The 26,169-nt window shown below is 39.2% G+C and overlaps 1 protein-coding gene across 2 annotated transcripts in view; it reads right to left on the reverse strand.

Annotated features, from left to right (window-relative positions):
• Positions 1-1,095: 1,095 nt before the first annotated feature.
• Positions 1,096-26,169, reverse strand: part of MBOAT7 (membrane bound acylglycerophosphatidylinositol O-acyltransferase MBOAT7) — a 64,975-nt gene continuing 39,901 nt past the window's right edge. For both annotated transcript variants that reach the window (XM_072425370.1, XM_072425369.1), the window contains exons 6-8: positions 16,288-16,648; positions 11,059-11,241; positions 1,096-2,133 (exon numbers count right to left, since the gene is read on the reverse strand). In XM_072425370.1, the coding sequence (XP_072281471.1) occupies positions 1,767-2,133; positions 11,059-11,241; positions 16,288-16,648 (911 nt within the window). In that variant the 3' untranslated portion in view covers positions 1,096-1,766. The remainder of the gene's footprint in view (positions 2,134-11,058; positions 11,242-16,287; positions 16,649-26,169) is intronic.

The following is a 26,169-nucleotide window of genomic DNA, read 5'->3' on the forward strand; positions in this document are numbered from 1 at the left end:
AACCACAGAAGACTCTGAGCTGTTACTCAAGAAATACTCAAAATATTCTCCTTCCCTCCTCAACCTCGTACATAAAAGGTTACTTAGGGAGGTGGGAAAGGGGTAGGAGTGGCAGAGGAGCTGCACAAACAAGCACAGTAATTAGGCAAGAAGGACAATGCACAGATTCAAAGCTGAATAAATAAAATCAATAAAAAAGGTTATTACTATTAGGTTTCCATTGACAGAAATTGTAATTCATGTTTCATAAAACTGCTTTTTGGAATACAATAACGTCTTTAAGCACTAAAAAATTACATAAAAAACACAAGAGACTTAAAGAAATAATAAAATATATGTCATATATGTAATATATGTTTATACAATACATACTGTGCTGTAAAAATGTAATTACACTGCAAATTGTAGGAATTATTTTTTTAATAAAATAGAAAACTAATTGAACAAGGAAAATGAGTGCCAATAATAAAAACCTATGTGTGTACAGTATGTATGTAAAACCTCCCCAATTTAAACCTCAGATATTATATGTTTGATGTTTGCTTTGTTATTGTGTGATGTTGTGATTACACCTGGAAGGTATACCAGGAAAACTACTATTAGAGCAAAACTAATTTGTCATGTAAAATATATGGGCAAAGACCAGGTCTTTTAGAACAATGAGCTGTGAACATCAGTTTTATCATTACCATCACTGTGAAAGTTGGAGATGTTTATCCACAGTAACCAAAAAATTATGAGTGCAAACCAAAAGACAGCAATTTAGGAGAAAAACTATATCAAGTTTGAAGTAAAGTAATGGAAATGTTATGGTTTGGGGTTGCTTTGCTGTAAAGGATTCAGGACAGCTTGTAGTCATCAAGTCAGTTATGAGTTCTGCATTACACTTAAGTGTTTTATTACAAAAATGAGAGCATCTATGTAAAGGTAAAATGGAAATTAAGTTTTTAATAAAAAGCACACTAAGGAGTGGACCAAGGCAAAAAACAAACCAAAACATGGAGGGCCATAGACTGGCTTATTAAACGTCAGTTTGATTCACAATGTAATATAGGGGATATGAAATAGGACAATTAGTTAAAGAAAATCCACTAATATATTATATAGTACTTTATTGAAGGATTTATAAGGTAGGTATATTCAATGATATCCACAAGTTAATGTCAGACACTGGTGGGAAGTTGTGCAAAATTACTACAAAAGTCATTTCTAATAAAGGAAGGCAATAAAAAGCCAATGATGCACTTTTTTAAAGTACACCATTACATGCTTTGATATTTTTGAAGAATTTATTCAAATCGTATTTATTTCACGTATATGACCTTTTCCTGGAAGCCTTGTTTGAAAGATCTTATAAATACCTGTTTGAGTATGTGTTATACATGAAGTGTATACACATTTTTCACATGACTGTAAATGGCACACAGATATGACATAGATACAAGCCCTAACCCCCCACCAAACAGAAAAAAGCATATGTGCCAGAAATGCAATTGAAAGTAACAACATAGATAGTCAATATAACTCGGATAAGTATATTGTTTCCCTCCAAGAACAATATTAAGGACCGTAAAGGTCACATATTACTGTGGAAGCAAATTTCCCAAATTGTAGTACAAGTAAACTAATGTCTTTCACAGCAAGTAAAGCGCAGGTCATGTGCAAGTTATACTATCCAGTTTAAAAGGACAAAAGTGCTGTGGTTTGCCGACACACCCAGGTCACTGTCAAACTGGATGCAGCACCAGCCTATCAAGACTAGTTCTTTAATCATCTTCTTTTTCTCTTTTGTTGCTCTTATGTACACTAGAGGTTCTTAGTGCCAGGACCCAACCTAAGGTTATGAAGAAAATGGCTAGCACATGGATACCAAAATAAATAGACCTCCAGTAACGCATAGTGTCAGAAAAGGTGAGAAGAACAAAACCCATGCACATGTAGTCATATGCTCTCATCTTCAAGAACCAGTGCACCCAGTCAAAAACCAGCTTCCCAGAATCAGAAAGATGTCTTCTCAAGCCCAAATCCATCATTCCTTCAGATGCCAGGCACAAGGGGATAGTCAAAAAGCTCAGGTAATAGCCAGGATGAATTCCATGCCAGTAAGCACTGATTAGCATAGTCCATGCACTCCTGTTTAAAAAGGGAAAACAAAAATGTAATTTCTGCTAAATACTTTAGGCAACTGCCTATTTTTTAAATCCTGGAACACTACAGTAATGCATTATTACATATCACAAAATTGTAAAAGAAATATCAACTGTTTTGGATTCTCCTTCTCTTAACACAGATGTTTATAGCACATAGGGTTTATGGCAGAGGGATGGAATGAGAGAATCCTTTATGAAGTAAGTATGGTACAAATATTGGAGATTTGTTTCACTTGTTGTGGAGATGCAGAAAATTAAAAAAGATTCTTGTTGCAGGTAGTAGATTTTGAGATCAACGCATTAGTTTGTCATCTTATTATTAATAATATTAACTAGTATTTACATAGCTCCATCATATGTGCTGCATAGTGCTTTAAAAATCCAGTCATATCATATCATTTGGACAAAAATAAATTGAATAAATGTAGGAATTGTCACGCTTGGAGAGATGGAACCAGTAGAGGGCACTTTAGGTGCAGAGTGCAACATGCAGAGTTTAAGCAACAGCCTGGTTTTCTCTAGAGCAGAGGTGTTCATGTTGCGCTGCAGGCTGTTGCTAGGTTGCATTCCCACAATGCCCAGTACTGAAACAGCAAGCAGAAGATGGTCAAGGAAGTCGAGGCTGGCAGCGGACAAGCAAAGTCAGTAACAAAGCCAGGGGTCAAGTAACAAAAATCCAGAGAATAGACTGGGGGTCCCAGGAGGCACGGGTGACATGGGGGTCACCAAAGACAGAGGAGAACGCAGGAGACATGGGTGACACTGGGGAGACCGCAGACACATGAAAACATGGGAAAAGTATAAGGGAACAGATAAGGAGACAACAAACTGGGCAACTAGGGGTTAACACATGAGCTAGGCTGGGAAAGCACTCAAATAATCAACAGGTGTATAGGAAATGCTCAGCACAGCTAAGGGGCTCAGCACTAGTGGAGCCACGTTGCATAAACACTGAGTGCCGAGTCTAAGCCAGCTCAATAGCCAAGGGTGAAAAAGATGCTATTTACCGATTGGCCAGCAGGAGGGGCGATGTTGATAAAACTGATGAGCAGGCATCCCAGGGATCAGAAATGCTCACATGCACAAGACAGAGACACCAGTGCTTTAGCCAGGAGGTAAGAGAGACAGGAAAAATTGCATTTTTTGAGCACTGTTTATGCTCAGATGTTCACCCCAAAGTAAAAGAATACCAAGATAAAGTAAATAATATACTTAGTTTTGAAAAAAATATAAAGAGAAGAAGATACTGTGTTTGTGTGTATGTATGAGAATATATAATATACATACATACACACACACACACACACACACACACACACACACACACACACACACAGTAGACTCCGGACTATGCGGTCCAATGTGGAGGAAAGGCAGGCCTGATAACAAAAAGGCAGGATAGTCTGGAGTACTAATAACAAAGTACAATACTCACCTCCACACACAGTCCAGAACTTCGCATGCCGCACCTGTGGACATCGGACACAGAAGTTGAGCCGCAGAAGTGAAGAGCAAGCAGCAGGGACATCTCAACTTCAGGAGGACCGCAGCAGACCCTTGCCCGCAACATCCCATAGCATTTGGGTATGGAGATTTTTTTTTTTTTTTTTTTAATTAGCCTGGATAGTATGGAGGCCTGATAGTTGCGAGCCGGATAGTCAAGAGGCTTCTGTATATGAAAAGGTGAATATGATTCAAAATTTGGTTCTAATTTTTGGGTGTTTATAATATTTAAATGAAATTTGAAATGAGAGAAAAGAGCAGGAAGGCAGGGGATGGTTTTGGTGTTACTGAGTTGGAGAGGTATGATATTAAAAAAGAAATAAAGAGCTGGTTAGATATTTAACCTATTTCTGGGTTCATTTGTACACATTTCTGTGTCTTTGTGAGAATATATGATGGTTAAGCATCAGAAAATGCTTGTTTTTAAAGGCTAAATAAAAGGCTAGAAAAAGCTAGATTAAGTACAATGGCAAGATAACACTTTAGTACAGGCCAACTTAAAAAGCTGTAGGGTACATCAAAACAAAATGTTGTGAAACATAATATATAGATTTATACATTAAGTACTTTGAAGAGAGAAGAAAGAGGCTTTTGTGGCATAATCACATATAGTTTACTTACTCATCATGGAAATTACAGGATAATTGGTTATGTGGGTGTTACAAACATATAAAAGGTTCATCATGTACTTGCATATAGGGTATCCATTGTTTCAAATAAGTAATATGTCTCGCCTTATTGGCTTCTTCAGGGCAGGGTGGAGACTTGAATAGCAAATTATCAAAAATAACAAAAATATATAATATGATATGAATTATATATATCGCAAAAAAAGATATATTAGCATAAATAAGATCCAATATATCATAAAAACACAAACAGTGCAATATGACAGTGCAATACACATTATTATACCGTTTTATACCAAATATTAATAGTTTTTCATGAAAAAAGCTACTTTTTGGTATATTTGATGCTCATTTGAGAGATACAATAAAAGATATGAGTCACTCTATGGATCAATAAATATGCATATATCAGTCATTATAATATAGTCAATTGGAAAATTATAAGGAAGAGTAAATATAATACTGTACAATATAAACAACTATTGAAAAACAGTATTTTTTGAAACTCTGGAATGTTGTCTACTTTCAATTTTCTGTAGTCCAAAATAATATATGGGGATGCCAAGTTTTTGATGTTAAGTATATTGGGTGCTTTAATAAAATATTTGTGTTCCAAATGGACATTAATATTAGCAGATTATTTTGTAATATGACTATAATTCAGCTTAACAATAGGTAAGAAGGCAATGACGTTGTTACTCACCGCTACCTAATAATAGCTGAATTATAGTCATATAACAAAATAATCTAATATAAATGAAAAACTATTATTAATTGACTTCAGTCACGGTATAATAATGTGTATAGCACTGTTTATGATTGTACAATATATTGTATCTTAGTTATGTTTATATATCTTTTTTTGCGATATATAATTCATATCATATTATTTATTATCATATTATTTGCTTTTTGTTGATCGTTGGCTATTTAAGTCTTTACTCTCCCCTGAAGAAGCCAATAAGGCGAAACGCGTTGGGGAAGAGACATATTACTTTTTTGAAACAATGGAAACCTATATGAAAGTACATGATGAACCTTTTATATGTTTGTAATACCACATAACCAATTATCCTGTAATTTCCATGATGACTAAGTAAACTATATGATTATGCCACAAAAGCCTCTCTCATCTCTCTGCAAAGTATCATATATAGGCTTGGCATATACTCAGAAAAACTTTACCCCTCTCCTATCATAAGCAAAGATTTAGTTATACATTAAGTAGTCCACCCTAGAATCCAATTCAAGTGGTGAAAAGATGAAGTCCGGGACTGGGAGCTATAGACAAATATGTTTTCATGTGGCATTTCTAATGAAGTATACCATAGAAGTGTAAACTCTTTATTATCAGGTACAGTAAATTACACCTGTATAAAGAATAGACTCCATACTCAAAATATAACAAAGAATACATATCATTTAGAATACCAGTACATATTTATATATTGTAGTAGGGTGAAATACATTATACCAAGTTCAGATGTTTTTTTTGGCATCATGTACCTCAGATTTCCCTGAAAGGGATTAGGTTAGAAATTGTATTGGTGCAGAATTGCGTTTTTTTATTTGTGGTCCTGGCCCAGAGTGTCATGAAATAAATGGGTGGGCAAGGCACTCTCCATTTTTTCCAGGCCAGGATGGCTCAGGTGCAGCTGCCCATTAATAAAAAAGGCAACTGCCTTCGTATCAGGGAAAAGTTGTAGCCTGAGGCCAAGTGGCGAGGCTGTGTGTGCAGCAGTGACTCCCAAAGTCTAGGTCTGTGGGACCAAAACCCCTGATGGGTGTGTCAGTGTCTGTGTGAGTGCAAGCTGTATGTATATAATGCTGAATGGAGCAGGACTGAGCAGCCGGTGCTGTTTGGATTTAAAAACTGAAGCTACAACAAGTACCACTTGTGAGTACGAAGACCAATCCTAATGCGGCTGCTAGAGTGGCAGGACCTTTTTTGCTAACCGTTTGGGACTTGAAGCTCATGTAAGCCATTTTTGTTCTGTTAGACAAGCCATTTTGTATTACGTTTATGCTGAATGGAAGAAATTTTATTTATGCTTGAGTCTAAGTAAACAGATTTTTCTGAAGCACTAGTGTTCTGCGATGAGCTGATCCCCCTAATATCACAATATAAACATATACATTCATTATATTACAATTTTTAAAGCCCTCCCATTTTTAATCAAAAATCAAACACAAAACAAACGTTCTGGGTCTTTAATTGAGGAACACTGTATGGTAAATTTATTTTTAACACAAATAAAAAGCAGTACTCGTAATTGGTAATTTTACGCTGCCAACATCCTAAAAGATCATAAACATATTGGACAAATAAACCAGTGGGACTTTAAAGGCAGCTCACACACATCACAAATTCTATAGAAACATATATAAAAAAGGAATATATTAATCCGTATAAAACATTTTTTTAAAAAAATACTTGCATTTGTCAACAAGCCAGATATCTAAATTATTGTGATAATATAGTAAATTCTGATAATCCAACGCGTTTCGCAGGAGTGATTAGGATTTCATTTACTTGTTCCCCTTGCCCAATGTTTCTCATACGTTTGTAATCCTCCTTCCTCCCCCCATCCCCCCCCCCCCCCCCATCCTTCCTGTAAAGCATCAAAAAAAATTTGTGTAAATAATCAATAAACCTATTATATATATTTTTTCAAACCACATTGATTTACCACACAACGCCTAAATATTTCTTTTTTACTTTCATGCATCGATTAGTGTTTTACTTTTAATGCATCCACTGTCATGATCTCAATAATCCCCTGAAGAAGCCAATCTGGCGAAATGCGTTGGAACATGAGATAAGCTCAAAATTTTGAGAGATTTATATTTGCTTTGTCAAGACTTTCTGTCTTGTTGCCTTCTCATATTTAAACTAGGAGTGTTATGTTGGAAATAGGACAACTTAGACTCTATTAATAAAGAAACAGGAATACAATTTTTTTCACCTATGCCCTAAAAGCCTATTTTTCCCTTTCCTCTTCTCCTTTGATATTTAATGAAATTTTAGGCTTGGCAAACATTACATCCTATGTAACTTTTTCATAAGAAGGACAATCGCATACAAGCTTTCCTGAAAACATTCTTTTTCTATTATAATATCACAATGATTTAGATATCGGGCTTGTTGACAAACGCACAGTATGTAAACGCGAATTTTTTTTTTTAAATTAATATGGATTATAATATTCTTTTTTTATATATTCTGTGTTCAAATAAAAACAGTTTTTAGACTGTTTTACTGTTTCTAAAGAATTTATGATGTGTGTGAACTGCCTTTAAAGTCCCACTGGTATATTTGTCCTATTGTAAATTCATTGCCATGGGCTATGCTTTCATCTACAAGGATGAATACCATCCACAAAAATCGAGACTTACATGGATATGTCCTTCAATCAGGTGCATGCTGATTCATGCTAGATATCCAAAATCCCAAGGATTCTCCAGTAAGCCAAAGATGGCAATTTTTACCAATCGCCTAAAATATTAGGCAATATTACATAGGTTACACACTGCTGTGTCTTGGAAGTCTGAAGAAAAGCAACAACAGACTCATCTGGCACTGGTGAATGGGGCATGTGTTGCTTGTCTGTAGGGGAGACGGAAGAATGATATCCAGGGTTTACAAAAGGATTTTCTTTCTGTGCTAACATGGACTAATTATGGCCTAGTGAGTCTGGGTATTGTAGATTTGCAAACATTTTTAATACGTTGGTTAGAGGCACTTGCAACCTCCACCAGCTGACATAATTCCAAGTATATCATCCAAAAAAATTGCTTACCAGATTTTTAGACCTCATAAATGTTAGGTTTCATTAAAGCCTAGGAAACTCAAAGGGTTCCATACATGGCTCAAGGCTTTGCGCACAGTTTTAACAGGATGGGAAGATCAAGGACTGACACATAATACCATATTTAAAAAGGCTCTCAATGGACAATGACATTCAAAAATCATTGTCTTAGTGATAGTAATTAAACCATATGGTGTGTGTAATCTCACATTTACTAAACCTTTTTCAGCATTGGGTACCTCCTCAGACACAAGGCTATCGGCACTTCCAACCACTAACCCTGTTTGGGTGTGTTTATAACAAAATAACAGTGTGCAATGCAACATCCTCACCACTAGAGATTTTTTTTTTTTTGAGGACCAGACTGATACTTAGAATCAGTAAATGATTAATACGCTGTGCAAGCACCTCTAGCTTGAATGCAGAAAATGTTTTAGTAGCACTGAGACACAGCTAATGCCTTTCTTTACTTGGTATAATTGTTGCACCAGCTTTGAGTTATAGGACAATTTCAAAGCCTATTGTTTCCACTGACCTTAAGGCAAAAAAATCTACTTCATGCGTGGTTTACCATTGTGGAAAGCCTATTTTTGTAAGCGATTGTCTACAAGGGGACTGTTAGGAGTTGCTGTCCAACGACTCTGTGCTGTGCGCCATTGCAGTAAAAAACACTAGACAACTAAAATAGCAACAGCCCCTGCTTCCCTTTAGTTGTACAGCCTGATGTATTTTAGAAAATCCCTTGCATCAATTGTTAGGCTGTGCACAGCTGAAGGGCATTCTAAAGGCTCATCAGCTCCTGACTTAGTCAAGCATTGCTATTGGCTGCTGGTACTTTAAAGCCTCTCTGCTCCCAGTCACCAGTGCCTGTTTTAGCGTAAAGCTGGACTAATCTGTGCTGGAGTTTGTTTCGTCTTACTGTTGCTGACCCTGCCTCTTCCTGACCTTGCGTGTTTATGCTGGACCGACCTTTGCCTGTGACCTGGACTCTGCTAGTGTCTTGCCCTTGTGTCCTTTGTTTGGTGGACCGATTTTCTGTGTATGACCTCTGCTCTGTATTCTGAACTTGGCCTTGTTGGAATCTTGGTATTGCTTTATCTGTGGGCTCCTGGCTTGCTGCCAGCCCATTCCCAGACACCATCCCTTGAGCAGTAAGTCCTGGGGGCAACCGAGAGACGCAACCAGTCTCCCGAAGCTAAGCGGGGGCTTGCTATAGGTAAAGATTGTGGTGTTAAGTTGGAGTATTGGTGTCTGGTGAGGACTTGTGCTGACCAGGGCCTTACAGGGACTCCCTGGCGATTTAAGCACACCAAGCTATCACACATATCCTCCTCCACAACAAGTTTTCTTGCATATGGCTAACCTAGAATATCCAAAAACTTAATTGTTTTTTCACCTCTAACCTGCTGCTCTATCACCAGTACTTACTGGATTTACGTCTGAACTGGGATTACCAACACTTAGGCCAGTAGCTCCTTGATAGCCAGACTGCAGGAAGGTTCAAAAGCTTTTATTTAAAGCTTTTTCATGATGCCTAAAAGGGTGAAGTATGAACTGTTTGGTTTTTAAAGCCTTAAGCACTTTTATATTCTTTGCTGATTGTTTTAGATGAAGCTTATCTGTTTAGTAGTGTTGTCTTTCATCAAAATGCTTTTCTGGCCTATAGATATAAAGGTCCATACCTACATGTATCCACTTACTAGGGGCACTGAATTGAGCAGAGCAGGGATCTCTATAATTTTGCAGCCTTCCCTTCAAACTAGTTCCAGTTCCTTGGATCTTGCTTGGATGGAGCTTCCTTGGATGTTCTTTAAGGCCTTGGCATTGAAGTCACTTTCTACTGACTGTGGAACCTGAACTGCAGTTTAACCTGTCCATCCTCATTTAGACACTGGAAAAGTTCAGGTGTATTTTAAATGGGTAGAAGTCCTTTCAGATTCCTTATATTAACCCCATGTGTTTGAGCCAAATTTGGGATACCAACTGTGCTCGCTCATCCATTTGCCACAGCGAGTTTTGGGTATCATTTTAGGGGTATTTAAAGTGAGTGTTTATGCAAAACACCACACCAGAACATTTTTGCACAAAATCCTTTAACAGTGGAACAAGTCTCTATTGACTATATGGTATCAACAAGGTAGCTCACCTAACAATGTAATCTTTTTTTATTTTGTTGGTTCTGCTTCTGTCTTGTTGTTTTCCATTGGTGCTAGCGAGAAGGTTTTCTCCCTTTTCGATAGAGAAAATAGGGGTTGAGTCCAGTCTGTGCAGCTCTGGAGGAGTACTGGGTCTTTGATGCACTCAAGGCTTAATTCTCAAGTAACCATTCCCCAATAATGTAATACATTTTGAGGAATAAAATGGAATTTGCTTCACTGCAAACCCCTACTGGAAAATCATCTTGTCCAGTTTTTTATAAGCATTTTCAGTGTGATAGATAGATTAGCAGTGGCTAGCAATACAGAGCTATACCTGAGTAGCAACATGATTGCTAACCTTAGATTTAAACATACATCCCCCCTTTAGCATTTGATTTTATAAATAGGGTCCACATTTCTTGTGGATCTGTTTAAATTATGGTTGTTGAACAACTAAACACTTCATAAAGTGTTTAAATATAAGGTTCACTTCCTTGTTAGACCATCATCCTCTATTAAAAAAATAAAAAAAAATGTTTTCTCCCTACTGCACATATGTGAGGGAGATATAATTTCAATAAAATCAAATGCTAAGGCTTTAGCACAGTGATGTATCCTCTTGTTAGATTTGGAATCCTCAGCATTTCTAGGCTCTTATATCAGCATTTTCTGTGTTGGAAGGCTTGTGATGTCACTCACACCATGATGCCATGGGCAGAAGTCTGGAAGCAAGGCAAATACATTTTTTTGTGCGTATTAAAAATACATTTCATATACAGGTAAGGGGGGGACCTTTGTATTTATTTAAAGATCATAATGTAACACTTACCCAAACACAAAGGATTTGATGGGTGAATTCTTATAAATGTACTGAGCCAGCCACCACTGCACACTCATGTTCCAACAACGCATTCCATCCTTCACCTTCACACAGAAGTCTGCTCCATAGCAGTCTATGTTCTTTATTGTTTCATAGTCATACACTATTTCAATTTTTCCTCCATCTGAATTCCTAAATTGAAAAAGAAGAACATTTTAAGAATCAGTAAAAAGAGACACTTTATCAACAATGAAGTTCATATTTTGAAAAATAAAATGTTCTGATAACTTAAAATTTTATCTCTAAACTTAAATCACTATAATCCCACATAAGCTTTAACAACATATTTAGTTGTTTTCTAAATATTTCTAAGTTGTTTTCAATCTTTTTTAGATATGCATATTATGCATATTTATAACTGGGGGAAACACCTGAACACCTGACAAGTCTAGGTTTAACCCATTTCGTTAGTTGTCACAACATTCTCATGGCCAAAATGCAGATGCACAGCCAGATCAAATTTGCCCCTAATGAAAACCTAATGAAGTGACCATACCAAAACACACACTGTGCAAGAACAGTCCACCAAACAATGATGTGAAGCTAACGCTTGAGCAACTGCATGCACACAGAAGTAGCGAAAAGTCCAGATGAACATTAGCAGCAAACATGTCAGCTAATATACTATGTCTTAAGAAAGTAAATACTGTTTAGTTCCCATCTTCCTTAATTCTGCCAAAAGTTTTAGATGGGTTTGTTTATTGCTTTTTGCCCCTTGGTTTAGAAATTTCCTTTACATTCCTTCCCTGCTGTTTAAGAAGAGAAGCTCCCCCACTTGAAACATTTTGAAACAAGCCACAGACACAAATGAAACAATTCTTCCTACCAGCCCCCGCCTCTCATAAAAACAACAAACCAAAATAAAAAGTTAGAAAAGAGAATTGAAAATTGAGGTATGCCAAAAAAGTTCTAGAAGCAAGGAGCTAAATTCTTAGAAATTTGTTGTGTGTAAAGGCACTGATCAAGAGTTCTTCACTCAGGCTGGGTTTACACAAACATTTTTAAAAATGAATGTAAATGTGGGAACTAAACAGTATTTACTTTAAGACATATTTACAGTGAGGGAAAGAAGTATTTGATCCCCCTGCTGATTTTGTACGTTTGCTCTCTGACAAAGAAATGACCAATCTATAAAATTGTAATGGTAGGTTTATTTTAGGTTTGAGAGACAGAATAACAACAAAAGAACACTGAAAAACCCAGTGCTCAAAAGTCAAAGCTTGATGTGCATGGTAATGAGTGAAAAGTATTTGATCCCCTCGCAGGACTTAGTACATGGTGGCAAACCCCTTGTTGGCAATCACAAAGGACACACGTTTCCTATAGTTGGCCAGCAGGTTTGCACACATCTCAGGAGGGATTTTGTCCCACTCATCTTTGCAGATCCTTTCAAAGTCGGTAAGGTTTCAGGGCTGATGTTTGGCAACTCGAACCTTCAGCTCCCTCCACAGATTTTCTATGGGATTAAGTTCTGGAGACTGGCTAGGCCACTCCAGGACCTTCATGTGCTTCTTCTTGAGCCACTCCTTTGTTGCCTTGGCCGTGTGTTTTGAGTCATTGTCATGCTGGAATACCCATCCACGACCCATTTTCAATGCCCTGGCTTAGGAAAGGAGGTGCTCACCCAACATTTGACTGTACATGGCCCCGTCCAATGTCCCTTCGATGCGGTCAAGGTGTCCTCCTGTCCCCTTAGCAGAAAAACACCCCCAAAGCATAATGTGTCCACCCCCATGTTTGACGATAGGGAAGGTGTTCTTAGGGTCATAGGCAGCATTCCTCCTCCTCCAAACACGGCGAGTTAAATTGATGCCAAAGAGCTCAATTTTAGTCTCATCTGACCACAACACTTTTACCCAGTTCTCCTCTGGATCATTCAGATGTTCTTCGGAAAACTGTACACAGGCTTGTACATGTGCTATCTTGAGCAGGGGGACCTTGCGGGTGGTTTACCAATTGTTTTCTTGGTGACTATGGTCCCAGCTGCCCTGAGAGCATTGACAAGTTCCCCTCCGTGCAGTTCTGGGTGGCTTCATCACCGTTCTCATGATCATTGCAACTCGACAAGGGGAGATCTTGCATGGAGCTCCAGACTGAGGGAGATTGACAGTTATTTTGTGTTTCTTCCATTTGCGAATTATCGCGCCAACTGTTGTCACCTTCTCCCCAAGCTGCTTAGAATACATACGTCACGCATCCCAGGAGGCTTCTGGCAGATTTTTCTGGGCATGCGAGATCGGGTGACGCAGGCAGAAGAAAGGCAAAGATGGCAGTGCCCGGCGTGGAGGAGGATACTAGTTTGACGCAGAACGCGATCCAGAAAACTACTTACTTACTTCTGTTTTAAAGGATGACAGCAGGGCACAAGCAGCACCTCTGTTGTTCTGTAGCAATCCCAAGGGGCGTGTACAAGTGGGCACGATCAAGTCATCAACAGCACTGTGACGTGTGGATGAATGTGTGCGGGCGTGCGTGTAAAGGCTTGTCAAAGTCTGCAGCCTAACAACGCACTGTGTTTATATCTTCATATCTTCTAAATCCTTGGTTGTAACAATTTCAGGGTACACAGGGTACCCTTATAGCTACTAGTAACCACAAATTCAGCCCTCTATTGGGTTTTCTATTTCAAAATAAAGTGCACCTAAGAGCCCAAGATTGAAAACGCAATTTAGGGACCCCAGGGCTACTTACATAACATAGAGGATGGGTCTTTAAATTTATACCTACCTTTCAACAAACTACCTACTACCTACCTACCTTTTGTACAGGGTGGGCTGTACAAAACCAAAACTGTAGGTGCTAGTAGACGACACCTATCAGTAACGTCTCCTAAAATTAAATTACTATGGCATCATCAGAGCAAAAATAAACTCTACCTAATAAAACGTGCTGCCCTGTTACAAATACACTAAAACAGTGGGCTGTACTAGACCAAAAATGTACGTACCAATAGGGTACACTTGTGGCTAACTCCTCCTAAGCTTTTGACACCAAAGCATCATTTGAACATAAACTCTACCTATCAAATTGCGCAGCCGTTACACATAACAGCCCGCTTTCAATACTTGTACCACAATTTCTCTGGATAGAGAGAAATGCAGGTAAACAACATTGGACTTGCAAATGGGTTACATCTGTGGCTAACACCCTCTAAAATTTCATCAATATGACATTAAAGGAACATAAACTCTGCCCATCAAAACACGCTGCCCTGTTACACACAACTGCTTCAAATACTTAAAACTCAAATTTCTATAGAATAAGAAGTTGTACAAAACGGAAAATGTAGGTGTAATTTGGGGACGCTTGTGGCTAACACCTCTAAAAATGCTATGCAAGTGGCCCAGGAGGTCCTCAATTTGCATTTTTGCATTCGGGCTCCTATGTGCACTTGCTTCCGTAACAGCATCTTCCATATTCAATTTTTACAAGTTTTTAAACTTATGACCCCCATATCTTGAAATTGTATAATGATGAGGGGATTACATTTACCATTACTAGTAGCTATGAGGGTACACGGTGTACTCTGAAAATGTCAAGTCGTTATGACCAACAGTTTATGAAATAGGAAGGTTTGAACACAGCCGTTGGACTACATACTTTGACAAGCAGCCTTACACACACAGCTATCAAATTGTGCTGCCAATTTCACAAGCAGTTTTTTTTGATTGAACATGAGTGCTTAGCATTCATGAAAGCAGGACACTAACCGTCTCGCTCCTATCTGTTAGCACATGCTGGACAGTAATTGGAGAGGGAAACTAGCAGTCTCGCCCTCATCTGCTCATCTTCATTTGCATGATGCTCTTAAAGTGGACATATCACATTGGTACCATTATATAAAAGGGCGGCTATTCCTTTTATATATTAAAAAAAAACACGTTGGTAACTGAAAGGGAATGCCACAGCTTTACCTGCGAGTGCCGGAACGAAGAGGGAAGCTGAACCAGCATTAGACTCAGTTTGTGGACAAATTAAAGGCTTGCAGTAAAGGAGTTGAAATTTTTCCCCAAGAAAGTTCCATGTAATCCTAGGGGGCACATCTAAAGTTAGGCTGAATTCACACTGACAGAAAGGTTGCATTTACGCTACCTCATGCTTGGAACCGCTGCAGCTTGAAAAACTGCTGACAAAGTCTAGATGTTATTACCTGTTACCATTTCTTGGGGCCTAGCAGTTGCCAGTAGTAACTTGGGGTGGTAAAAGGTATATACTGATGTGAACTGAGCCTAACTAGTTACATTACATTATGTCACAGATCCCTGCAGGTCGAGGTGATATGTGCTATCTTCTTGCTCACCCTCCTTGCAGTCCCCTGCTGCCAGCACCATCTCTGCCTCTGGATCCAACACTCTGCATACTTCCTGTTCCAAGTCAGGTGATTTCCTATTTGCTGCTCCCTTGCCTCAGAGAACCAGGGTATTCCACAGATGCACTCCTTCTGCTGGCAAACATCTGAATAACCCCTGAGATTATCTCAGCAACAGCACTCCTTCTGTTGGTGGGATTGATGTCTGCAGCTCACTTGATCCATGCCCATCACCTGACATACCCTTCTTAAGGAAGTGACCTGGCAACAGAATGTTGCCTGAACAAGGAGTTTCTTTGGCTCTGCTTCCAGGTTCCTGTTGATTCTCCTGTTCCAGATTCCTTGTGTACCAACCTTGGCTCGTTCCTGACAACTCCTGTTTGTTGCCTGTCCTGACCTTTTGCCTGTTTCCTGACTACCCTTGTTTGCTGCCTGCCCTGACCTTTGGTTCGTTTGACCACTCTTTTGCATTTCCCTCTGGCACTACGTTTTGGTTCCTGCTTGTTAGCAGCTACTGTGACACATTAATTACACATTACAAAACATGTAACACTAGGAAGTTGGGTCACAATACCGGGGCACTTACAGTCGAGGCATCATACAAAAAATAAAGAAAAATTAGACATACTAAGGGATTAGAATGGTGGAACAAAATATAGGTTGAATGTAGAAACTGACAGAATAAAAGGGGTCATTGGCATAAACAACTGGGAACACTAAATTTGTCCCTGTTTTGCCCCACCCACTTTTTGACCACTTGGCTACAGCTTCCTCCCACCCGGCAAAAAAAAATTCTAGGGAGAACACTGGTTTATTTCGCAGTTCTAACCCGAAACCCACTTGCCTTTTAGATAAAATAGCTACCCTACCTTTCTAGGGGAGCATACTCCACAGTTGGCCCTCCTCCAGAACGTGATTTTGCACCAACAGGGTAGGCTCCAAAGGCAGCAGTTATGCAACTACATTCAGCAAATATCCAGGCGACATAAAAGCGCATACGAAAAACAAAGAAGATAGGGACCATGTAAAAGAGCCGAAATAGGAAGGCTCTCTCATAAAACTCATCCTTCTTAACATAATCCAAGGGAAAATAATAGGAGGCTATGAGAAAGAGAACCCCAAATACGGGGGCAGGCCTCAGTCGCATTATCATAGGTTTCCAGCTTGCAATGTCTTGAGAATTCATTTGATGTAGCCAGTCGTGGTAAGTTTTATATCGATAGAAGGGGCCTACGAAAACAATAAAAAAAAAATTATTTGGTTACAACTTTTTTCCATGGAACATGTAGGCAGTGAATTTTGCTTATACAAATTGTTGGTAACTGACACCATTTGATAGCTGTACCTTTATTATTATGAAGTTATAAATGTCAGCAGTCTACAGGACCTTAAACTAGCACTCATATTTCTGCAAAATGATATACGGACAGTGTTACATAGTCATAGTTACATTGAAGGTCAGGTTGAAAAAAAAGACATAAGTCCATCAGGTTCAACCACTAGGGAAATAAACATATCCTGGATATAAAACCCTATGGACATAGTTGGTCAAGAGGAAGGTAAAAAAAAACCCTGGTACAATTTGCTCCAACAGGGGAAGAAACTTCCTTCCTGATTCAATGAGGCAATCAGATGTTCCCTGGATCAATGGTCATTGTTTTTTTTTTATTTACACCCCCCTTGTGTTCTAATTCTTACAGTTTATTGATGCAAAAAGTATAATATTTTTTTTTTTTTGCATAGAAATTTTTGTTTTTATTGTGGGCCTGTAATTCTTAGGATTAACTCCTGGGGGTATGATAAATATATTTATTTAATATATTATAATATAATACATAATTATAAATAATAATTTTAAAAAATATGAAATAATAGACAACAATGTAATCTTAAAATAAAATATAAAATTAAAAATGTACTTTTTATTTTTATTTCATGTTGTGTGGTGTTTTTGTACTGTAAAAACCATTTAAAAGCAGATTACATTGTAATCTGCTTTTAAGTTTCCCTCCCGGACACACCCCCCAATACATCACCACTCGCATCACCCGGAAGATGACTCATCCTCCCGGGTGATGCGAGTGGGGATGTCCCGCCTGCCTCACACAAACGCTGCTGCTGCTGCTCTGCATCTCCAGAGAGATGCAAAGCACAATGCAGGACTTCTGCATTGTGCTTCACATCTCACTGCAGATGCGAGCAGCAATAGCAAATTCTGGGGATCTGCAGTGAGATGTGAAGCACAATGCAGAAGTCCTGCATTGTGCTTCACATCTCACTGTTGATGCGAGCAGCGGCGTAGCCGGGACACGGGTGGTATTTAAAAGCAGATTACTCAGTAATCTGCTTTTAAATTTCCTGCCTGGCCACGCCCCCTGACGGACCTGCGCCCCAGCATCACAGCGGGACCATCCGATCGCAGTTGGAGCGCGGGGCAAAGGTAAGGGGGGCTTCTAAAGTTAGCCCGAGTGTGACTCGGGATTACTGCTTTTTGCATGTAAAAGCTAGGGAGGTTAAATCCTTAATACCCAGTTATATGCTGTGTTTCTAGAAAAACATCCAGCTTTTTCTTAAAGCAATCTATAGTAGTTGCTGAAACTTCTTTCTGAGGGAGCCGATTCCACATTTTCACAGACTTTACAGTCAAGAATTCTTAAATTTCTTTTCCTCCAGACGCAAAGTGTCCCCTCTTGTTCTTTGTAATTATCTCAAAGTGAATAATTGGGAAGAGAGTTCTTTATATGGACCATTTATATATTTATACAGAGTGATCATATCCCCCCCTAAAACGTCTCTTCTCAAGGGAGAATAGATACAGTCCAGCTAATCTCTCCTCATAGCTGAGCTCCTCCATTCCTTTCATTAGTTTAGTTGCCCTTCCCTGCACTCTCTCCAATTCGACAATGTCCTTTTTGTAAGCTGGTACTCAAAACTGGACTGCAAATTCCAGATGTGGTCTGACCAATGCTTTGTACAGGGGCAGGATTATATCTCCATCTCTGCAGTCAATTCCTTGTTTTGATACAAGAATGTATTTTGCAAGCTTTTGATATTGCAGCTTGGCATTGCATGCTGTTATTATGTCTATGATCTACCAGAACCCCCAGATCCTTTTCCATTTCTGACTCCCCCAAATGTATTCTTCCTAGACAGTATGAAGCATGCATGTTGTTAGCGCCCAAGTGCATAACTTTACATTTATCTATATTAAATGTAATTTGCCACTCAAACAGTACATCTCGCTATGCTTGTAGATTATAGACATCCTGTTTGAACTTAATTTCCACTACATACGGTAGTTTAGTGTCGTCTGCAAACACAGAAATGGTACTTTTAATCTCAAACTCTCTATAATTTATAAAGATGCTAAACAGTAAGGGTCCCAACACTGAACTCTGGGGTACACCACTAATAACCTTAAACCTTCCAGAGTATGAATAATCACTACCCTCTGGATGTGGTCCTTACACCAGTTCTCTATCCATTTACAGATTGACTTTCCAAACCTATTGACCCTAACTTGCATATTAACTGTCTGTGGGGTACTGTGTCAAATGCTTTAGCAAAGTCCAAATACACTATATCAACTGCTATTCCACTGTTTACTTACTTACTCATAAAAAAGAGAGTAAATTTGTTTGATAACATATGTCTTTCTTGAAGCCATGCTGACTATCATTTATAACATTATTTTCTAGCAGAAACTCCTCTATGTGGTTCTTTATCAAACTCTCTACAACCTTTCCAAATATGGACGGTAAACTAACCGGCCTGTAGTTACTTTGCTCCTTTTTTGAAGATAGGAACCACATTGGCCTTACACCAATCCATTGGTACTATGCCAGTGATTAAAAAGTCTCTAAAAATTAGAAATAATGGCTTTGAAATAACTGAGCTCAGCTCTTTGAGGACGTATGTAATCAATCAGGTCCTGGTGCTTTGTCAACCTTAATTTTGCCCGTTTCTCAATCATATCAATTTTGAGCCATTGTGAACCGTTTAAGGAAGGGACATTGTTATTATGAATTTGGACTTGAGCTCTGACATTTTCCTTTGTGTACACAGAGCTAAAAAAAAGTGTTTAGTAAATCCGCCTTTTCTTTATTCCCAGTTACCAACCCAAAGACATCGTTTAGGGGGCCGACATGCTCAGATCTGATCTTCTTGCTATTAATATATTTTAAAATTTTGAGGGTGTTTGCCCTACTTTCCTTTGCAATCAGTCTTTCATTTATAAGTTTTGCACATCTTATCTCCTCTTTACATCTTTTGTTATATTCTTTATAGTTTTCAAACAATGAAGGTGATCCTCCTTCATTTTTTATCTTTTTGGAATGCCCTTTTCTTGTTCTTTCTGGATTTTTTTAACATCAGCTGTAAACCACATATGTTTTAATTTTAACCTCTTAAACTTTTTACCAATTGGAAAATAATTTTCAGTGTGCTTTTGTAGAACACACTTGAAACATTCCCATTTCTGTTCTGTGTTCTTTGAAGGCAATATTGTCTTCCAGTCTAAGTGACAGAGAGCTGCCCTTAATAATGCAAAATTTGCCCTCTTACAAATTAAATATTTTTATCTTTCCTGTTTTTGCTTCCTGTTTACAACTTTAAACATTAAATTAAATCAAATTATGGTCACTGCTACCCAGAATCTGTTTTTAATGCAAATTGGTTATAAGCTCTGCGTTGTTAGAAAGAACTAGGTCCAGCAGAGTATTACTTCTAGTTGGGGCTTCATTAAACTGTACCATAAAATTATCTTGTAATAAATTCATGAATTTCTTCCCTTTTGCTGTTCCTGTAGTGCCATTACTCCAGTCAATGTCCAGGTAGTTGAAATCTCCCATGACTAAAACCTTTCCAGTTTTTGCTGCTTTTTCTATCTGTGCTAGTAGTTGATTCATTATTTCTTCCTTAGCACTGGGGGGGGCTATAGCAGATTCCAATAATTAATTGTGTGGTATTCAACCCCACATTCAATTCCACTCATAATGTCTGAACCTCATTGCTTGCTCCATCAACAATTTTTTTCATATTCACTTTCAGATCACTTCTCACATACAAAAACCACCACCCTTTCGTGTTGAATAAGCGTAGTTGAAAGCTGCATTCAAGTGGGGCTTGCCTCATTATAGCTATCCTATTCTCCATTATTCAGTCTAAAGCTAGGCATATAACATGCTATTCTCTCTGTGTTTCTTTTTTCCCCCCTGAGTTGATAGAAGAATTGCTTTATGTCCTTGAAATGGACTTCAATTATTATATATATTTGAAATTTTGATTGTAACACAAAACAGTAGTTTTGATTTTAAGGCGAGGGTCAATAAGAAAAAAAAAAAAAAAATCAAAAAATCAAAAAATTAATTTTTTATTAATATTGTACTAAAATATTGATTTTAAAAACTGGATAAAAATCCATTCTCTTTAACTTTTAGTTTTAATGTACAGCAAATAATGCATAGTGCATTGCTAGCCTAATGCCGTGCCGACTCTTCAGGTAAGTTAAAAGGATGTAAAGGCTCCATCCTCTAAAGAACACCAAACAAATTATTTAATGCTCTATGAACAGCTTGAACTGTCACTTTTTTTTTCTTATTTACCTTTTGAATCAAACAGAAACTCTAGTCATGACTACAAGTCATGGTAGATGTGGTGTCTTCAATTTCACACCATTGGAAAACAAGCACAGAAACAAAACCAGCAGCTTTTAAATCACAATGCATTCTAGGGATTTACCGATGTTCATTTCCTTAATAGCTTTACTAATTTCTTCAAAAGTAATGGGAGAATCATCAATCCCTCTCTAGAGCATTAAAGCTTAAAAATTTTGCAAGAAACAACAGTAGTTTTAGCAGAATCATAAGAGGGTTTGAGATTGTATAATTTGTGAACAGTACATACATCTCTGCAGAAGTGAACTGTTTAAAACCTTTCAAATTTTTAGTTTGCGATACAAGTGTGCGTTTACAAAAGAAGATGAAAATGCTCCAGTAGAGGCCCCTCATATTTGCAAATATTGACATTCACATGCCAAGCAGTGACATGAACTAATACTTTTTGATTTATAACAGAGACCCAATTTCACTATCTACACTTCTTTAGACCGCACCGTTATAAACTCACTATGTCCCATCCCACATGATGCTGTACAGGCATAGAACGCCAAAACTAAATGGGAACATGATTGGGCTCCCTTCGCAATCACAGAGCTTTCCCAAGGAAAAAAGAACACTCTGTGGAGCATCTTTGTCTACACATCGTGGACAGACTTTAAGAGAATGGGCCATGTGGTATGCATACCACAGTGCAATTTTGGTAACTGGATAATTTTAGCAGATAAATTTTAGAGATAACGACACATCTTGCTCCAAAAAAATATGATTACAGATAGGAAACAATGTTTACCAACATATGGAGGGATGTCACCCTCCAATAAAAGTAATAGGGCAATACAGGACCCATATAACAGATAAACACAATTGCTTCAATGGCTGATCATGTGTCCTTAATCTGGTGTGCTATTTTATCCAGTACACTATAATACTGTTTGACATGAATGTGTTTATAGGTTTTTTTCCTCAAGCAAATCATTCTCTATCTTTGCACTATTTATTAATTGGATATTAAAAATTACATGCATGGTATTTTAATTGATTTGACACCCAATTTGATTTTGTGGTAGTCAGAAAAAAAAACAAAATGCATGTGATTTTATTTGTTTGTGGCATATGTGACTGTTAGACAATAGGAACTCTAAATTTGTATAACTTTTATTTTTAAGATCCAACCTTTTCTAGACAGACATATAGGCTGCTGCTTAAATTTACCTACAGGGCCATGTCTAGTATTTCTAATCAGAGTATGTATTCAAAAATGGGTGTATTTTTTCCCTATTGTTCTTGTTATAGATTATTGGAACATTTGAAATGGCAAATAACAATTTACAATCTTAACCCCCCCAGCGGTAATTTCGAGTGTGACTTGGGGTGGGAAAACTATGCAAAAAGCGGTAACCCCAAGTCATACTCGGGGTAACTTTAGAAGGCCCTCTTACCTTTGCCCCGTGCTCCAGCGGCGATCGGACGATCCCACTGTGATGCCGAGGCATCTGTCGGTCAATTAGAGTGGCTGGGCAGAAAATTAAAAAACAGATTACCAAATAATCTGCTTTTAAATGTGGCGTGGGTCCTGGCCACGCTCCTGCACCTATTATCAGTTAGATGCGATGCACCATGCAGGATTTCTGCATGGTGCATCACATCCTCCAGGTGATGCGAGCAGCAATAGTAAATTCTGAGGTTGATGCCAGCGGCGATGTCCCGCTGGCATCACCCCCAGAATTTACTGTAGCTGCTCGCATCACCTGGAGGATGTGACGCTTGCATCCTCTGAGTGATGCGAGCATCATTGGTGGTTTCAGGGGAGCGAGCAGGGTGGGGACATCCCAATCGCATCAACCGGCAAGATCTGACATCTTCCATGTGATGCAGTGGAGTGATGGATTTTGGGTTTTTTTTGCATTTTTTTTTTAAAAAAAAAAAAAAAAAAAAAAAAAAAAAAAAAAACACAAAATAAAAGTATAAATACACATTTTAGTGCACCAAGCATCATTGCTAAGGGCCCCGATTTACATTTTGCCCACTATTAGCCCTGACCTTGATCTGACCTTTTGATGACTTATAAATGACTTCCTGAATGTATAATTTCATCACTTTGTCTTTGACATTGATTGTTCCTGACTGATTGCTGGAGACCACATGGCATCCAAAAGGCATCTCGCTGGCACAAGCAATGTTTTGGAGGTATTTGAAAGCAGCGATAGCGGTTTGGAGTCGCTTGTGGAATCGAGCGATAGTGATTCACCAGGAAATTTGTCATCAGACAGTGAAAGTGAACTGAGCGACGATTCTGAACCTGAGATCACATGGTGATCCATTGACCTTGATGCGGACCAGGCAGCACCGCCAAGATTTCCATTCACCGTCGCACCTGGGATGAAAATTGAGCCTGAATGCTACGACCCCCTGACATATCTGGCAAGTTGTTTTGGACCAATGACGTTATCAAAAAAATTGTTGCGGAGACAAACAGGTAAGCCGCCCTGTTTGCTAACTTTATGAAATGTTTTTTATGCAAACATGCTGCTCTGTGCTAACTTTTTGACATTTTTTGCTATTTTTTTTTAAAACATGTATGCTGCTTTGTGTTTGCTAAATTTTTAATTTTTTTTAAGCCAACATGTATGCTGCTCTGTGTTTGCTAACTTTTTAAAAATTTTTTTTTTTTTTTTATGCAAACATATAGGCTGCTCTGTGTAACCTTCACCACACTATAAAAGAACATATCCTAAAATACAACAACAAGGTGCTCCACACCTGAGAGGGCACGATTTGGCGTGAAAACGTATATGCTGTGCGAATCCTCATCTGGCTACATTTGGAATACAGTACTGTACACTGGAAAAGGGTCACAGGTAAACCCCAGATTATGGAATGACAACATGTTCAGTGCTATCCCTCATTAGGACATTGCTAGGTCAGGGCTATTGTGTCACAACTGACAATTTCTACACATCTCCTGAGCTTTATGAGTTCCTTCTGCCAATGGCACCGTTAGGGCTAAGCAGCGCAACCTGCCATCACTGTTTGCAAAAGGGAAGCTGAAGACAGGAGAAATTGTTGCCTGGCAGAAAGGCAAGATGATGGCTCTGAGATGACGTGACAAGAAAGATGTGTGCCTGATGAGTACTGTCCATGTTGCCTTCACCGTTCTGGTACACACAAAACGTAGGAAAGAAGTGATGAAGCCACAGGTGTTGACAGAGCTGACCAAGCCATGACATTCTACATTTCATAGGCATTTGTACATCTGTACAGGATAAATTGTCAGAGGCCTGTGAATCATTCAGACTTCATTTTGCAAGTTTACGAATCCATAGTCAAGAACCACCAAACACCATCAGTGGCTATGAATAGAACTGGAGGTCGTACTTCCACCATTATCAACCCAGAAAGGCGGACGGTCACGAGGTAAGGGGGGAGGAGAGGAACACGAGAATGAAAAACAGGAAAATAATGACAGGGGACTAGACCTTCAAGCTAGGGAGAGGGAAATGGTCACCACCTACAGAAACCTTAAATCTAACCCTGACTCCTGTCAGTATGAATAGACCCTGAAGGTGGTAGGATTCATACACCGGAACCTAGACCCTAGGAGCCCTGAAATGCCCTAGGAGTGGTGACGGGGTATGAGACTACTGGTTTCTTCCCAGATGAACGAACCAGCGTCTCCCTGGGGCCTAGTAACTAGTGTTGGTCGAATAGCTCACTATTCGATTCGACCGCCATTCGGTCGAATAATGCATAATTGTTCGGATGATCGACCGTCGAATTTGAACTCCAATAAAGTCAATGGGGGAAAAATTCGGGTTGTTTTTCGGGACGGTGTAGAGCTTCTAAAGCCTATAAATACATTTAAAAAGACACGTCAAGACTCCCCCAGCTCTGCACAACACTGTACAAGTAAAAAAAAAAATAAGAAAGTCTTATTTCTGTTGCTGGCAAGGCCATTTTATGGGGCGGTCAAGGGAACATGCCGGATTTTATACGGTCTCCGAGTAGATGCAGAGAGGGACATGAGGGGTTTCCTCTGGTACAAAAATTAGCAACCAGGTTTCACCGCTCTGTTACAAGCCATACACAGGCTTCAGAGTAAAGGCAGAGGTCTCTGAGGGGGGTCTTTCAGTCAAAAAATTAGCTAACTACACAGCTCTGTTATAAGTTACAAGTGACAGGTGGCAGCAGCAAGGAGGAGGAGGCGGTGGGCACTGAGAAGGAGCGGGGACCGTATTAGTAACTGGCATCTAGAGCTGGGTGTAGTGCATCATCAATGCCACCTAGATGGCTGTAATGCCATATTTAGGAATGGAGTACTGACAGGTGGCAACAGCAGGAGGAGGAGGAGGTGGGCCCTGAGACGGATCGTGGACAGCATTGGTAACTGGGATCCAGAGCTGGGTACTGGGCAGGCGGCATCAGCTACAGCATGAGGAGGAGGCGGTGGACCCTGAGAAGGAGCAAGGATGGCATTAGAGGTTGAGGTCATCACCTATATGGACAGTGTCGAAGCTGTAGCTATTGGAGACATGAATGGATAAACGAGATTCCAATCTGTCCCTACCCACTATGTAGCGAAACAACATGAAATGGAACGGGCTTGGCGGAATCAGTGGGGAATGAACACCCTGTTGAGCTTGAGTCTAGTCTGGCATCTAGAGCTGGGTACTGGACAGTGGGCAGGCAGCAGCAGTAATAGCAGGAAGAGTAGGCAGTGGGCCCTGAATAGTGTGGATGGCATTGTTAACTGGCATCTAGAGATGAGTACTGGGCAGGCGGCGGCAGCAGCAACAACAGGAGGAGGAGGCAGTGGGCCCTGAGACAGAGCAAGGACAGCATTACAGCTTGAGGCCATCATCCTTTATTGACAGTGTAGAAGGTGTAGCTATTGGGATGAATGAGATTCCCACTGTCCCTACAGTGGCAGTGGGCCCCGAGACGTAGTGTGGATGGCTGTGTTACTCCTCCTGCTCTTACTGCTGCCGCCTGCCCACTGCCCAGTACCCAGCTCTAGATGCCAGACTAGACTCAAGCTCAACAGGGTCTTCTTTCCCCGCTAATTCCGCCAAGCTTGTTCCCTTTGATGTGGTTTTGCTACATAGTAGGAAGGGACAGATTCGAATCTTGTTCATT

The sequence above is a fragment of the Pyxicephalus adspersus genome, chromosome 11 (assembly GCF_032062135.1).
Source record: "Pyxicephalus adspersus chromosome 11, UCB_Pads_2.0, whole genome shotgun sequence".
Lineage (NCBI taxonomy): Eukaryota > Metazoa > Chordata > Amphibia > Anura > Pyxicephalidae > Pyxicephalus > Pyxicephalus adspersus.